Here is a 16,183-nt window from a genome sequence, read left to right on the forward strand (position 1 = left end):
CAGCACAAACCAGGCTCTGTGTCCTCGTTTATTATAACTACATAGTCCATGTTTCTCTGCCCACTCATTCAGAGTCCAGAGCTCAGGAAGCCTCTAGGCTATGCTGCCAGATCCTGGAGCTTACCAAGAGCAAAGTGCAAGACGGACTGACCAGTTCACGCAGAATGGTAGGGCTTCAGCTGCCCAAGTGTGTGCGCAGCCAAAGCACAGTATTCATGAAGCTGTCTGACTCCACCTCCACCTCTGATAGCGCGTGGGTGCTTTTGGGATAGAGCAGGAGCCTGTGTGAGCAGCAACACATGAGGTTGGTGGTTCCTGTCCTGCTTACCTGTCACAGCTGCCAGGACTATCCTCCGACACTCACCGAACAGGCACATTCCGGGCCTTGAGGGCACGGTAATACTCCATGCCCTGCTTGAACGGTACCCGCCGGTCCTCCTGGCCCAGCATCAATAACACTGGTGTCTTTACCTAGGTGTATGGGAAGCAAGGAGCTGTGGTGAGCTGAGCTCTGGGTTCTGGGTGGGTGGGTGGCATACACACAAGGATACCTGGCTACCTGGGGGATATACTTGATGGGTGATTTATCTAGCATCTCCTCCCACACATTCAGGTCTGGCAGGCAGTCATGGCTATAACGGAAGCCAGCCTCCACCACACACCTATAAGAGACCAAGGTGATGATCTCCATGGAAATTTGGGGTAGAAGGAAGGACAAAGGACCTTTGATGCACACTCACCAATCAGGGATGTCAGTGGAGCCCATCATGGAGGCAATATTGATCACAGGGTTCCGAGCTATACAGGCACTGTATGTCTCTGGGTACTGACCAATCAGGTGGCAGGAGAGGAACCCACCATGGGAACCACCCATCAGGGCTACACGGCTTGCATCAAAGCGTTCCTCCTGGAGTACCTGCTCCACTGCAAACTAAAGGGTGGGAAGAGTATGCTGCAGCTAGCTTCCTGTCAGCTGAACAGAGCCACGGATCCACCTCCCTGTCCAAGAGCCCCAGCACCCTGCTACCTGGACATCCTTCACATCCTGGTGGCCCACATTGCCTGGGAGAGAAAGGATGTTGTCTTGGCCAAAGCCAGTGGAGCCACGATAATTCACTAAAAGTAGGAGACAAGATAGTATTCTCAGCCCCCATCTCATGTATCTGTGAAGCAGGTCCTAGGACCAGCTGCATCACAGGCTGTCAAGGGGAAGCAGTCAAGAGATACGAGGTTGCTACCCTTTCTTACCTAGTAACACTGCAAAGCCCATCTTGCAAAGCATGGCCGGGAACAGCATCCAGGCAGTGACAAAGGATGAATGGGGTCCCCCTACAGACAGGAGAAAGAGGATGAACAGGCCAGCTAGTGGGGTGACAGGAAAGCAAGCACTCTTAGGTAGATACCTACCATGCGGCATGACTACCATGGGCACCTGGGTCTTATCTGGAGGGTTGCTGGGCTGTAGAAGGATTGCTTCAAAGTCAAGGTCAGCTGCAGAGAGAAGGCAGTAATCAGCCAAGACCAGTGCTACTTCACATGGGCTTCCTCAGCCAAGGCCCCCATCTGTTGCTATGGTATGAATCTAATCAAGACAAACAGGCCTGGCCAAGGTAGCTCACACCATGACACATGGACCCCCTAAGGTTTGTGCTCTTTTTGCCTAGTCAGAGAGCCTAATGTCTGGTATAGTCACATAAGCCTGTGTGGCCTATTTTCTCTGGGCCTTAGTTTTTTCACTACAGAGGATATGCTCTGGATGCTACTCCCCATGACCATAAGAACAGAAAAGAATTTGGAGGGAATCTTAGAAACCCTGAAGTGTGAGCTGAAAGGGTCCCACACATGCTGCGCTGGGGATCTGAGGTCTTCATTTGCTGTTGGCCCAGCTCACCATATTGCACATTCTCTTGGTCTGGGGGTGGATGTAGCACACGGATGCCCCAATGGATGTCAGGAATGGGTTCAGCCTCCTCCAGGGACACCCATGACACGGACTGTTCCTTCCCAGCAGGAGGCAGGAACCCAACTTTCTGCCAAGGAGAAGGAAAGTGTCACAGGTGGCCAGCACTCAGGAACCCATCTCTAAAGGGCACAGCATAGACTCTTGTGAGGGGTATATGGCAATATACGTCCATATATGAACCACTCCCTACCGCTACCGCATTTCTTGGCTCCTAGGTTCTTCTGTCTCTCTGTGCTCTAACAGCGCAGGGCTTGGCACTTCTGTAAGCACATTGTTCAGGACAGCCCCTACGCACAAGTGCCATGCTCAGTGAGCCACAGGACTAGGGTGGATCCAAGTCTCTGCCTTTCTACATGTTGACCGGCCATGGCCAGCTGTTAGGCCTACTTCTATGGCCTGGAAGCTTGTAACTCCTGCCTTCTAGCCTGGGACACGCCAATACTCACCAGGCTCGGGGGCAGGCTGGGTGTGGAGAACTGGGCCACCATAAGGTCTTGGTCAATTGTAAGCAACTTCCAGCTCCCACCTGAGCCCCCTAGAGGAAGCAGAGGGTAGTGTCTGGTGCAGGCCACCACTTTTGAACCTTCAACCCTCAGAGGCACCTCTTACTAACACCTAACTGCACAGCCCTGGGTAAGCCTCCTGTTCTTTCCCTTGTTTATCTGACAGATACTGGCTGTGCTCAGGAACTGCCAGACCTAGGGACACAGAAACCTACAAAGATACTCTACCTACTCCAGTTACCAGTGTAAAACGGATGGCAGCCTAACCCAAAAACCAGGGTCAGGGAAAGAGGACTGGATCGTGGGGTCTAAGGATTATTTATTCATTTATTTACTTATGTGTATTAAAGCCTTGTATATGTTAGACAAACACACTAGCAATGAGCTATGTCCCAACCCAGAGATACAGAATTAGAACAAAACTCTGGTATCTATGGTGCTTTCTGAAAATGGTCCCCACAGGTTTACAAGGAGTAGCACTATTAAGAGGTGTGGCCTTAGCTGGGCGTTGGTGGTGCACGCCTTTAACCCCAGCACTTGGGAGGCAGAGGCAGGTGGATCTCTTTGAGTTCAAGGCCAGCGTGTTCTACAGAGCAAGTTCCAGGACAGCTTCCAAAACAATACAGAGAAACCCTGTCTGGAAACCCCCCCCCAAAAAGAGGTGTGGCCTTGTCGGAGGAAGTGTGTCACTGGGGGTGGGCTTTCAGGTTTCAGAAGCTCAAGTCAGGTCCAGCGTCTCTCTTCCTGCTGCCTGCCAGTCCAGGTGTAGAACTCTGGGCTCCTTCTCCAGCACCATGTCTGCCTAAGTGCTGCCCTGCTTCCCACCAGGACGACAATGGACTAAACCTCTGAAACCGTAAGCCAGCTCCAATGAAGTATTTTCTTACTATGAGTTGCCATGGTCGTGGTGTCTGTTCACAGGATTAGAACCCTAACTAAGACAGCATCTTTCTGGAGGAGTCTGTAGAGGCAGGCAGGTGGAGAACTCAATGGCTATTTCAGGGGAAGCCAATAGGCTCACGTGTGGGAAAGCTAAGCAATCAATCCAACAACAGGTTCTCCAAGGTTGGGAAGGAGGTGGATGACTGGCAGCTTAGCAAGAAAGGCCTGCAGACTTTAGGGTGGCGGTGGGGCTAAGCCAGGGCATGTGGAGGCAGGTGCAAAAGGGCCCTGGGTCAAAGGAGGAAGTGCGATGCCCAGATCTAAGGGCTGTGGGACAGTCTGTGCTAAGAATGGCTTGAGGACACTGTTGCCCCATGTCAAGCAGCTCCACTCCCAACCTGGTGCCCGCCCACCACCTCGCCACCACCCCACCCCACCCCACCATCAACCCTACTGCAGAAGCCCTGCTCACCAGCTGTCAGGGAGGTGACAATTCCAGTCTGGGTGTCCACAGCAAACAGGTCCTGAAACAGAGGGGAGACCACATGTAGCACCATATCCAACAGCCCTATGGGCCCTGTCCCTATTTTCTTTCTACTATTTTAAGGATACTTTGGTCTATGGTGATGGCTACTCTCTGTACCAGGGAGTAGCCTGAATCCAGACTCAAATTCCTTCACAGCTTACTGGATATTCCCAGACAAGGTGCAGGAATGCCACTGGGCTCCACTTGAGGATGTGAGAACAAATGACATCATACCCAAGGGACCATGGCACACTATGGCTACCTTCACTGATCCTTCTTTCAAGAACTCATCGAGTCTCCACCAACTGGCCTTGCAGTGTTTAGGGACCCATCTTAGAATCAGCCCCGCCTTTCCACCTGGAGAAAGGCCTAGGGTCCTGCTGTGGGGCACTACAACATATGTTCCCTCAAGGAAAAGCAAGTCCAGCAGAAGGCTGAAAAGGCTTGAAGGGGCCAGTAAGACTTGAGGCTAGACATTCCTTTAGGTGCATACACGTACTGTACCCAGGTCCTAGATTCCCTGACAGACAATCATAGGGCAAGTGTTGACATTACCTCTCAACATAAGCAGGGGCTCTTACCTGCCGGCTGCGCTGCGCTGAGTCAAAGACCACTCTCCGGCTGTCAGCTGACCAGCATCCCAAAGGCAGAAGACTGCAGTAGATCCCAGAGAAGTTCTCTGCAAAGACAGAAAGGCTTGGGCTGCATCCTAAGAGTAGAGGTTTGGGGGAATTTACCCAGGACTCCTGAAATGTGTACTAGAATGACAGTCCCATACAGGAGGGTACCCTTACAATGAGGAGTTGACTGAGTAGGAGGTGGAAGGGGAAGGAGGAGAGACTTCTGAGGACCTGAAGAGCTGACGAGCCTCTGAGGCAAACATGGATCCTTTCCAAAGAGCTGTTCCCTTCTGAGTTCTGGCAACATTAAGTGCCTTAGCATTAAGATAACATGTTAGTCCCTGAAGTGCTTAAGTACAGCATCCAGCACAGGGTCTCAATAAGCCCTGCCCTTCACTACCATCTTGTTCAGAGGGTAGAGATAACCACTCTTTCCGCAAATGAAGAGACAGAAGCCCATGGAGGCCAGAGCACTATACAAGGATATGCAGCCAATGGGTAGAACGGGGATTCACAATAGGTCCCTATTTTTGTGTCCTTACAAACTAAAGAAGACATGTGCTAAGGATGAAATATAGGGCTTTGTGTAGCACAAGTTCTGATTGGTCTTAATAATAAAAACTCAGAGTCAGCTATCAGGGGGTGAAAGCTAAAGGAGAAGAGAAACAGCCAACCACTAGCTCATACTCTACCTCAGACAATCCTGTCTCCAGGAATCCTCAGACCAAATGCTCTCTATATGAAACCTCAGACTGCATCCTCAGACTGAATCCTCGACCACATCCATCTCTACAAATCCTCAGACTGGTTCAGACTGTTCACTTCAGACTGCCCTCAGTTCCTGTCTCCTCACTTTATTCTCTCTGCCCAGCCATATCCCTTCCTGTCTCCACCTCCTTAGTGTTGGGATCATCTTTGTGTGAGCTCTGTTTCTCTTTTAGACTGAATCAATTTCATGTAGTCCAGGGTGGCTTTGAACTAACAGAGACCCATCTGCTTCTGTTTCCTGAGTCCTGGGATTAAAGGTGTGTGCCACCACTGCCTGGTCTCAATGGCTAACTAGTGTGGCTAGCTTTGCACTCTGATCTTCAGGCAAGCTTTATTTGTTAAATCATAAACAAAATACCACCACACTTGGCACATGCTAGCCATATGCTTTACCACTGGGCTATATTTCCATTATATTCCTGCAACTTTGTCCACTGGACCTGCCCACTAGACTCTTAGAACTTTCTGGGTGGTTTGAGAAAACAAGACTTTCATCTCCATATCCTTCGGATGGCCTAGGATTGCAAGCAGAGCTGTAAACACCTGGTGTTGAGCCTCTTGGCCAAGAGCCACCTCTCCAGAGGAATAGCTGGCTTAGCCCGAACAAAGGTTTCTGGGGTAGGGTGGAACAGAGAGTAACCTAGAACCTTCAGGCCCAGGCATAACACTAGACTCATCCCAAGGCAACCTGGGCTGCTATGATCTCAGTTTTGGTCTAGCCAACAACTTTTTTCTTTTAATATTATTTATTATATATAAATCGTTCTGCCTGAATGTTTCCCTGCAGACAGAAGAGGGCACCAGATCTCATTACAGATGGTTATGAGCCTCCCTGTGGTTGCTGGGAATTGAACTCAGGTCCTCTGGAAGAGCTCTCTCTCCAGTCCCCAGCCAACAACTTTCTTTAGACTATTACCCATATCAGTATCTTCTATCCCTACGGGGGCTGGACACAGGGCTGGACTTGCAAAGAGGAGGCAGAAAGGATGGCAGAGCTATAAGCCAGGCACCCCTCACCTCCCAGCTGCCGAGGTACAATGTCCACCACCACTGAAGTGACCTTGGTGTACCAGTCATACTGCAAGAAAACACAATGGTCAAACCTACCAGAGCACAGATCTCAGGGTACAGAGCTCTGTATCCATCCCGTTCAATGGCAACTTTGGACAGCTTTGGGGAGAAGTGGGAGCTGATATATCTCCTTTATGGTAGCCTGGACCAGGTGCCCACACAGGTCTCAGATAGGCATGTCCCACCAGATACCCAGCGTTCTCCTTGGGCAGGGGCTAGGACCATGTAACTCCCCACTACATCCTAGTTCCTTGTAGAGCCTGGCTACTTGTGGATGAGAACCAGGAGACAGCGTCTCTGTAGTTGGAGGATGCTCTTAAGGCAGTGAGCCCTCAGAGTACTCAGGCTTCCAGGTCCTACTCGAAAGGTCAGGCCACTAATACAGTGATGACCGGAGAGGACCCTGAGGGGGAGATGACGCTGGTGCTTTAGCTCTTATCCCCCAGCAAGAAGCTAACCATCCTTCTACTCCCATCCACCCCCAGCTCACCAGGCAGAGCTGGCTACACTGATGATGAGGGGCTAGCGATGGATACTGCAGATAGACGATGCGACACTGGTCTGGGCTCAGCCGAGGAGAACAAACAGCCAGGGAGTCATCGGAGAGTAGTTCTAGGCCACACAGAAATATGAGTATCACATAGATAGGGAAAGTCTAATGAGTGTCAGGAGTGTACACGCAGGTACCAGTTACTCACCGCACTTTCCCCCACTCAGGTCCACATAGTACAGCGCTGATCTGGAATGGTCAGAAAGACACTCAGCCCCATGGTTGGATGGACGGGAGGGCCCCCTGCCCTGCCCCACTTCCTCACCTGCGGTTGGTGCAGAAGCGGATACCTAGCCGGAAGGGTTCATGCCACCAGCCCACAAACACCACACCTGTGTCTCCAGGGGCCCAGAAAGCCTGTAAACAAGACCACCAGGGAGGTATAAGCAAGGGGTACTTGCTCAAGCAGGGAACCCCAACTACAGGAAGGACACAGGCCAAGCCATTGCTGACCTGTCCAGGGGACACATTTTCAGGGACGCCCTCAAGCACTGAGATGTTGCCACTCTCGATGTCCAGCACGCACAGTACAGGGACACTTTTGGAAACCATGGTTTCTCCCCAGTCTTCATAAAACACAAACTGATCCCCCTGAGAACAGAGGACACTCGATGCCCAGAGTGTCTACAGAACCCTGCCCTGCCTCGTAGAAGCTAGCGCCTCCCCAGGTCCGCCAGGTGCAGCGAGGGGAGGACACTGGGTTGCAGGGCAGCTGGGCAGGGCCTCCGTGGCCTGGCCACACCACAAGCACCTTGATGGCCTGGTCTGGCTTCTTCGGCCTGGCCATCTCATCATCGCTGGCACTCATGTCCAAGGCTTTGGTTTGAAAGAAGGACTCAGCCTTGGGACGCTTCCTCTCCGCCACATACAACAAGTGGGTCTCTGAGTATGACCAGGAAAGGCAGCCAAAGCAGTCTGGATGCAGGGAGGGATGATTAGGGGGAGTCCAGCACTAAGGCTGCCCCCTCTTCCCACCCTGCCTGCTTACCAGCCAGGTGCCTCACCATCCTCATAAACAGGCCCATGTTTCTCCAGGGCTGACAGGTTGAAGCTCTTGAGCTTTCGATTCTTCTCCCAGACCTGAGGACATCTTGGCATCAGGCTGCCTGCCCCCAACAGAGCCTTAGCTGTGGGGCTAAGTAACCTATGGCCTGCCACCTCATCCCTTGAAGACTCACCTCCAGGAACTGTTTTTCCTCCCCTGGGACTGTGCCCCCAGCCTTACGCAGCACAGCTTTCATGGTGCCTGAGGGAGACTCTCTGCTCAGCAGCCTGAGAACAGGGGTTGCAGGTCAGGGTTATGCCAGGGTTATACTCCAAATAGCCCTGTGCTGCCCCCCTTTACTGGTCACAACCTCGTAGGTGAGCTCTCTCTCTCTCTCTCTCTCTCTCTCTCTCTCTCTCTCTCTCTCTCTCTCTCTCTCTCTCCTTTCTTTATAAGCCTTTATCAGTCTGGTGTTACAGGATCAGGGGAGGCAGCACAGGAGACTATCAATCTCCCAGCTAACTCCTAGATAAGACTCTTGAGACTGATCCCATACCAGCCTACAAAGCACCTCCAGCCTCAAGCTAGCTGGCCTCATTTCTCCTCTTTAGGTTAGTGAGCTGACTCTCTCCAGATTCCCAGGGACCCAGGACCTAGTTTGGAGGAAGCTTCTAGTACTTATCAGGCCATCATGTCTCCAGAGACCAAATAAGCTCTCAAGGAGCAGGAACCTGGTTCTTTGCTCCAGTGAGGCTATCCCAAGCTGTCCCTGAAGGGGCTCTATGCCCTAAGGACACATGGTGGGCATATATATATATATACACATATATGAAAGCTTGGTACGGTAGGTGGCTGTGGTCTTGTCTGCAAACTCATCTCACACTTACTCCCCCCGGGTCTCCACACTGTTGCCTGCTGGCCCGGCAAACACCACCGAGTCTCCATCATGGAACACTAGGTACTGACGGCAAAACCGGATGTTCTCCATTCGCTCCAAGTCCCTCTGAGTCCACTCTGCAAGGGAGGCATGAGGGTGCTCAACTTGTCTGGGCCAGTTTGGGCCACTGCCCACCAATCTGTATCCAGATACCCTGGTAAAGCCCGGGCAACACTTCACTTGACATAAGCTAAGCCCAGGCTCCTAGAGCCTGAGCCGACAGCCACTCGGAGAGGACCGGCCGTGGAATTACGAGGGCAGCACAGCACGTGTATGGCCCACGCCTTGCACCCAAGTTTGAACTTTGCTCCCACACATTCAGCTCATTCACGGGCATCACTAACCGGCAGGGCCAGTACAGCCCCAAAACACCTGTGGGCAGGACCCACGTCTCGGTTTCCTCCCCGCTCTCGTGTGTACCGTCACGCAGCGAGCCCTCCACATCCCCCACTCGCCATCTGGGTGCACTGCCGGTCGCCACCCAGTTCCCTCGGTCTACACACCAGTGTGCACGGTCCGATAGAGGCCCCCATACTGCGTGGTGACCTCCGGGCCCAGGCAGGCGGCGCTCAGCGTAGGCTGGCGGCTAAGGCCTCGGTACAGCGCTGCCGCCTCCTGGGGCTCACTCAGCAGCACCTGCGCAGGGGACACACCAGGGTCAGGCTCAGCCCGGGCTACGGAGGCCACGGGGGCCGCGGGCCGAGCCCTCACCTGACGCTCCATAGTGCTCCTTTTCAGTAGCAGCTAAGACCCGGAAGTGAGGCTTCGGGGGCGGGGCCTAGGGCGGCCCCCAGTTTCCGCTATACCCAGAGGCGACCTGGGACAGGCAAGGCCCGGTCCGAGCGTGGGCCGGTCGACGGGGGCGGGGCCTACGAAGGAACCGCCCGGAGGGGCGGGGCGGGGAACCAGTGGAAACGGGGCAAATGAGAAGCGGAGTCCAAGAGTCGAGTCCTAGGCTTTTTAGAGAAGGGAAACACTGGGTATCCGAGACGTGAGGGCGGACGTGCGGCAGCGAAGACAAGGGCTGGTGTTCGGGGATAGGCGAGGTTGGTTGTGAGCCGAAAGCCGCAAGGTCGGAGAGCAAGCCCTGAGCATTCGAAGGGCGGGGCCTCGGAGGAACACCAATGAGTTCTTAAGGACGAGGAGCCGGGAAGGGTGGGAACCGAACACAGAGACTAGCGGTCTGCGAAACCCGTAACGTTGCGGGGCAGGGCACCCGCACGGGCTTCTTTCTACTCGGGGGCTGATTATGAGGTGTCTCCCCATCTACTGTAAGCCAGGCAGACAGGCGAAGAAAGCGCATGTTCCCGGGCGGAGCCCTGAGGCGCCGGGCAAAGAAGGGCGATGCTGAATTCTCAGGGCACTGCCCTGGCTTATCGATGGCCAGACTTGCCCTAAAGTTATCTGTTTCCACAGCCTTAACCCGCCCTTCTCGGTGGCTCACTGCTGCGAATCGTGAGCTTATTGGGTCTCAGCCTGCCCCAAGAGCAGAGGTTCAGGCGGAGTCAGACTACACCTAAGAGCACTCAGGGTGCTGTGGTAAGAACCTAGGCAGACAGTCTCCTGCATGCTACACAGGACTAGGTTGACTTAGGTGACAGCAGAGGGCAAGCGCGGTTGGGCAACAGTAGGTATCTCTTCTCCTCCATATAGCTGAGCCTGACTGGTCCTTCAAACCAGCTCTGGGTCCCCTTGAATGAGTGCTTTCCTTCTTGCCCAGAATTGATATTTTTTTATCTGTTCCTCATTTTCTAGCGGTGCTTGGATTATATTTAGTTTCTCTACATAGTCCTGCCTTGAACTCACAGAGACCCACTTGTCTCTGCCTCCCAAGTGCTGGGATTAAAGGTGTGGGCCATCACACTCAGTTTGAACGATTCTTGACTGTGTGGGGAACTAAGGTCTCTCAGCCCTGAAAAAATTCTGAGGTTGGAACAAGGCAGGCAGATGTAAAGCTTGCTTGGGAGCACCAGGGGACAGCACTTTCGTGTCTAGCTCTTGAGAAGCAGGCCTGAAAACTGCCCCGTGGGGAAGTGCTGACTTTGGACTGACCTTCGCACATTCACGGAGGGACGTTTTTAAATGGCTTGGTGTGTTCTCAGCCCCAGCTGTAGCAACGCTTCTGAAATTGTGCCCTTTCTCTCTTTTTTCTTAACCATGGAGAATAGTGTCACAAATTTGGGTATTTGCTTGTTTGCCTAAGCAAGCATTCCCACTTTAGAAATAATCCCAAAGACAGTCCCGAGGTTGTTTATATCAAGTCCTTTTATTTTGATACCACAGAAATACCTTGTCACAATACAGGGAGGGACACTGGAGTACCACGAGTTCTCACAGAGCACAGGAGGACGGCACACAAGTCACAAGGTCATGTGGAGGACTCGGGTCATTGCACTTACAACTGTAAACTTGTTGGTTTGACTTTGTACAGCACTCTTCCCCCTCAAATAAAGAAGGAGAGAAGGAAAGAGGGGAGAAAAGCAAAAACAAGACATGGAAGCTAGAGGGGAAATGTAAATGGCCACTACTCTCCAGGGTTCCACACTTGGAGAGGAGCAGATTTGACCCCAGAGGCTGAGTGAGTCTCGTGCACACACACACACAAACACACGCATTTGCACGCACACACACACAGATACACTCATGTACACGTGCTTACACACACAGTATCTCACAACTTTTATGACTCTCCGGTGCCACTTGGTGCATATGGTAGCAAGATGCTGACACCCATGGAGACAGAGATGGCATCTCCAAGCAGTTTCAGCTGATTAGATCTGTCCCTCTGACCTGCTGGAGTCCATGACGACAAGTATTTACAGCACGAGAGGAGACGGGCTAAGAGGGCAGGACTGTGCCGTCGTGGCAAAACTCCCCACATGCTCCAGAAACAGGCTAGAATTGCTGCCCTTGCCGTTCTCTTATTGTGGGCCTGAGACCACATGCCCTACCCAAGGACTAGGAAGGTATTTGTAGGAGGACGATCGTTGTGAAGTGAGTGTGTTGAGGCCTTGGGCAGGCAGAGGAGGGTACTCTTGCTTATGACACTGAAGGGAAATGTAGAAGGTCTGGACGCTACCCAGAGACTTGTTACCCATTTGGAGGTGCGCTCATTGCTTACCGTGTCCTACAGCAGCTAATGCTGGTTCCCAAGCCTCCAGCTGTCATAGCCTGAGTCAACACAAGGCCAGGACACCCATGACCTAGAAGACTATTGCAGCAATCTTCACAAAGGGCAAAGATCTGTCCTGTTGGTACAGCCAGGGATGCAGTGGCAGAAATGTCAAACTCAGTTTGGCAAGAAAAGAAATTTGCTTAAAAGTTAATACTTTAGAGCCTAGTGGGTCTGCCAGAGGTTGGCCTGAGGACAGCCTGCCTACTCTCAGCTCCTCATCCAATCCCTTGACTACGAATGGAAAGGGTTACTACCATGATCCCAAGTATCTTAAACAATGGGCACATCTGTAAAGACCTGGGCCTTGTGGCTGAGTTCCTCGATGATGGCCTTTTTCAGCCTTTGCTCAGACGGCCCCAAATAGCCCAGATCTGATCTCTGAAATGTCCCATAGCATGAAGAAAGCCAAATCCCAGGAACTCAGGACCTTAAGTCTGACACAGCTTCAACTGTCCCATTCACAGCTGCCAAAGTGGGACAGGATTCCACTCTAAGGGATTTGTAGGCCTTGTAAAAAGTGAGAAATGTGGACCCCTGAGAAATGCATGGTACAAACAGAGCACTCTGGAGGAAGGTCAGACCTTGATGGGTCAGGCAGTTACTGTCTGCCCTGCTCCTGTGTCAGGGAGATGCTGACAAAAGTGGAATACTTCTGCAAGTCCCGGGGACAGATGTGCAGAGAGCTACACAGGCCCTTCAGTAAGTTTTGCTTTTCAGAAACCTAAGCTCAGCTTGAAGCTGTTGTGTGAGTAGTCGTTCTGGATGATATTGTCAGCCAAAGAGCCCGCAGCTTGCTCTTCCTGGCCACCCAAGACCCGGCTCCAGCTCAGATCTTCTGGGTCACAGTCCTTTGAGATTCCTCATCACAAAGGAGAGACATAGAGCAGGGATCTAGAGATCCCAGGACACAGCCAGTCTTGACTTCTGCCTCTCCACACAGATGGGGCCCTGCTGCACAGGGGTGGCGAGATTCTTTGGGCCTGGGGCAGGAGGGGGAAATGATATACAAGAAGAAATCCTACAGCAAACCCACAGAATGTTCGTACGCGTGCATCCTGTGCAGGCTTCCGTCACTGTCTGTTCCGAGGTTTCTTTTTTATCTGCTACCGTGGACAGATAAAAAAACTGCAAGGTGTATGGGGGCTTCCTGCCTGCTCCATGGCCTGGCACACTCAGGCAGTTCTGGCAGGCCTTTACTAGCGTCTACAGAAGTCAGGGAGAAGTGCTCCTAAAGGAGAGGTTTGGAGGCGAAAAGAACTCCAAGCAGGAGGGTCAAGCATTTAAAACGAATGAAATCGTGCAAAGAGGCTGCGAGCTGTGCATGCTCCACTGCGAGACAGGCGGTGACTCACCTGGCAGCAGCGAGTCCTGCCACAGGTCAAACATGCCACAGACTTAGAATTTATACACACACATACGCGCGCACACATGCATGCTCTCAACTTCTCTGTCTCACACATACACACTCACACACACACACACAGAAAGTGGGAACAAGGATTGGTTGGGGTGGTGATATGAGCAGATCTACCCAGTTTCTCAACTGCATGTTTGCAATTAACTCTTTATATGTAACATGGAATTTATTAAATATTAACAGTTGTCTTTGAGGGTTTATATTTCATTGCATAGAACATTAGAGATGAGACTTGTGGCTGTGCCCAAGATGAAGGGAGGCCTCCAAGGGAAGGGCTTTGGGGAGGCCTGCAGCCCAGTCCACCAGGTGAATGGGCAGATTCACACTCCCCTTACCCCACAAGGCTCTGAGCCTTCCCTTGGCCGGTGCATAAGTCCTGGCTCCTCTGCTCTGAGCACACCCACCGCTGATGGCTTAAGAAGGACTGGAATTGCACAGTAAACAGGCGGGCTGAGGGACCTCCCCAGACCTCACCCTGGGTTTGTGCTCTTGGTGGCCTGCTGCCTGCTATTGCTTCTAAATCAACATTTCTCCCTGTGCTGAGCAGGGGCAGAGCAGAGAGGAAACCAAACCCTCAGTCACAAGGTGGTGGAGGGGAGACACAAAGGGAGAGAAAGAAAAATAAAACAAATGTTCATGAGGTATACATGTAAATCAAACTGGAATGATTAAGGCTGTTCTTGAAATCAAAAGAAATCCCCAGGTGTACAGAGGAGGAGCCGGCTGGTGGGGACAATGGCGGTGCTGCTGGGATGCTCACAATGGCTGGGGGATGGCTTTAAGATGATGGCAGCCACGTCTAGTACGCTGCCATCCACGGGCTGGGAGAAGCCTCAGCCGGTGCCCACGCTGCTTTTCGGTGCTATGGCCTCTTACTTCAGCGATGAGACAGTGTTAGGTCCTAATGTTTGTAAAGTTCTCCCAAACCCATGCTGGCCATGTGGAAGGTCTGCTCCAATGTCACCCAGAGGGCAGGGTGAAGGGGGCAAGGCCTTATGGCCACAGAGGGATCCGGGCCAGCTGGAATGTGAAGGAAACGGAGCCTAGGGCTCCCAGCCCTCAGTCAAAGCCCCTCTCCAAGGCTGTGGAAAAACTTCTGGCATCTTAGAGGAAGGGCAGTGTGCACCCAAACTCTGTGTATAACGCATTGGAAGCCTGGTTGGCCAGGCCACAGGAGGCTGTGGGAAGAGCAGCAGACAGCCACAGCAGCAACAGTGTTCTGGTGAGGGCTCCTCTCTCCCAAGGACGGCTGGCCTGAGGAAGGCGGGGTCTCTGGAAAGAATGAAAGGTCCCCCAAGCCAATGGTCCCACTGGTCCAGCAGATGCTTCACCTAGGTAGCTGCTGTCAGAACACATCCTGTGCTCTCCTGAGGCCTGCCTGCTGTGGCCCACCTGGTGTGAATCTTTGGGCCAAGGGTTTGCCAGATTGTAGATGCTTTGAAAAGAGGAGGGGTGGGGGGGAGAAAGAAGGATTTTTTTCCCCTGTCAAGAACTCTGGGCATAGTTTCCCACCCTCCTCATGTTGCTCTCAGACATTGCCATGTGCAAAGGCCAGGGTACTCTTCACCCAAAAGACTCCATCCATCAGGCATGTGCAAGTTAAAGACCATGGGAAGAAGCGTCAGAATAAGGAAGGGTTGGATCTCCAGGACAAGACCTCCCTTCCCTCTCTCTCTCTCTCTCTCTCTCTCTCTCTCTCTCTCTCTCTCTCTCTCTCTCTCTCTCTCTCTTTCTCTCTCACTCTCTCCTGTTTGAGACAACAGGGTCTTACTATATTGCCCAAGATGACATTAGAATGAGTCTCCTACCTCAGCCTATGGAGTAGCTAGGACCACAGGCATGTGCCACCGTATCCAACGTGACATTTCTTTTTTAAGTGTGTGTGTGTGTGTGTGTGTGTGCGCGCGCGTGCGTGAGCCTGCTTGAGGAGGTTAGCGGATATCTTGCAGGAGGTGTTTCTCTCCTTCTACCATGTGGAAGGTTGCCAGACTTTAGCAGAAAGCATCTTTACCCACTGAGCCCTCTTGCTGGCCCTTGTTATTTATTTTATAAGAAGAGTACCTTTTTGTTTTGCTTAAGAGTGTAGGAAGGCAGGTATAATAGTGTGCATTCATAATTCTAGCCTTAAGCAACGGAGGCAGGAAAACCATTAGAAGTCCATGATCAGCTTGATCTATATATATTGAGTTACAGACCAGTCGGCCCTACAGATGAAATCCTGCCTCACAAATACAAAAACAAACAGGAAGAGTGAGGGAGATGAGGCTTTGTTTCCAAAGACTAGCATCTTCTAGCTCATCTCTGAAACTGACATAGAAGACACCAGGAGATGGACACAGAGCAATTTGGACCACTTAGCCCAATGCTGGCCTCGTGCTGGAACCAAGGGAGCTTTTAACTACAAGTCATGGAGTCAGCGGCCCGCCCACACCTTGGCAGGATGTGGAGCGAAGTACGCCTGTGCTGGCTCCAAACCCAGGCTGGGCTCTGCCCTGAGCCTGAACCTTGGGTTGTCACTCTCCATGCCATGAGTACCACTTGAGATTTTATGTTTGTCCCAGGGAATGCCAAGAAAACACTGAGCTGAGAAGAAAGAGGCAGGGTGTCCGCTGCCTTTCAGCAAAGCCAGGGAGGATGCTGCCCCACGGTGGTTACCGTTGCTAGCAGGAAGCTCCTTACATTGGCCTACAGTACCCACCCAGAATGGCTCCTGCCACCACGCCCTCTGCTGTGGCTGAGTAGTGCCTGTCCCTGACACCTACCAGTTCCACTCAGCATCAGAGCCT

At 52.3% G+C, this 16,183-nt stretch overlaps 2 protein-coding genes across 2 annotated transcripts in view; both read right to left on the minus strand.

Annotated features, from left to right (window-relative positions):
- Window positions 1-15: 15 nt before the first annotated feature.
- Window positions 16-9,655, minus strand: Apeh (acylaminoacyl-peptide hydrolase). Its single transcript, XM_005074919.4, has 22 exons — window positions 9,517-9,655; window positions 9,309-9,441; window positions 8,756-8,882; window positions 8,062-8,155; window positions 7,888-7,963; window positions 7,635-7,798; window positions 7,337-7,474; window positions 7,149-7,240; window positions 7,032-7,072; window positions 6,824-6,945; window positions 6,280-6,340; window positions 4,456-4,553; window positions 3,821-3,872; window positions 2,410-2,498; window positions 1,892-2,030; window positions 1,408-1,491; window positions 1,249-1,329; window positions 1,028-1,116; window positions 741-931; window positions 560-662; window positions 365-471; window positions 16-281 (listed from the first exon to the last, which is right to left on the minus strand). The coding sequence occupies exons 1-22, from the start codon at window positions 9,526-9,528 to the stop codon at window positions 176-178; spliced, it is 2,199 nt and encodes a 732-aa protein (XP_005074976.1). The 5' UTR covers window positions 9,529-9,655; the 3' UTR covers window positions 16-175.
- A 1,397-nt stretch (window positions 9,656-11,052) lies between these two features.
- Window positions 11,053-16,183, minus strand: part of Bsn (bassoon presynaptic cytomatrix protein) — an 89,456-nt gene continuing 84,325 nt past the window's right edge. Inside the window, exon 12 of the mRNA XM_013116965.3 lies at window positions 11,053-14,832. The gene's annotated coding sequence lies outside the window, so the exon portion shown is untranslated. The remainder of the gene's footprint in view (window positions 14,833-16,183) is intronic.

Source organism: Mesocricetus auratus, unplaced genomic scaffold, assembly GCF_017639785.1.
Source record: "Mesocricetus auratus isolate SY011 unplaced genomic scaffold, BCM_Maur_2.0 Super-Scaffold_100691, whole genome shotgun sequence".
Classification (NCBI taxonomy): Eukaryota; Metazoa; Chordata; class Mammalia; order Rodentia; family Cricetidae; genus Mesocricetus; species Mesocricetus auratus.

Bases quoted from the DNA above. Each gene is read 5' to 3' on its own strand.
- Apeh (XM_005074919.4), bottom strand. The intron at 8,883-9,308 runs GTGTGTAGACCG...CCTCCCTTGCAG, and splicing joins CTATCGGACCGTGCACACTG to AGTGGACTCAGAGGGACTTG. The intron at 8,156-8,755 runs GTAAGTGTGAGA...CCCTGTTCTCAG, and splicing joins AGTGTGGAGACCCGGGGGGA to GCTGCTGAGCAGAGAGTCTC.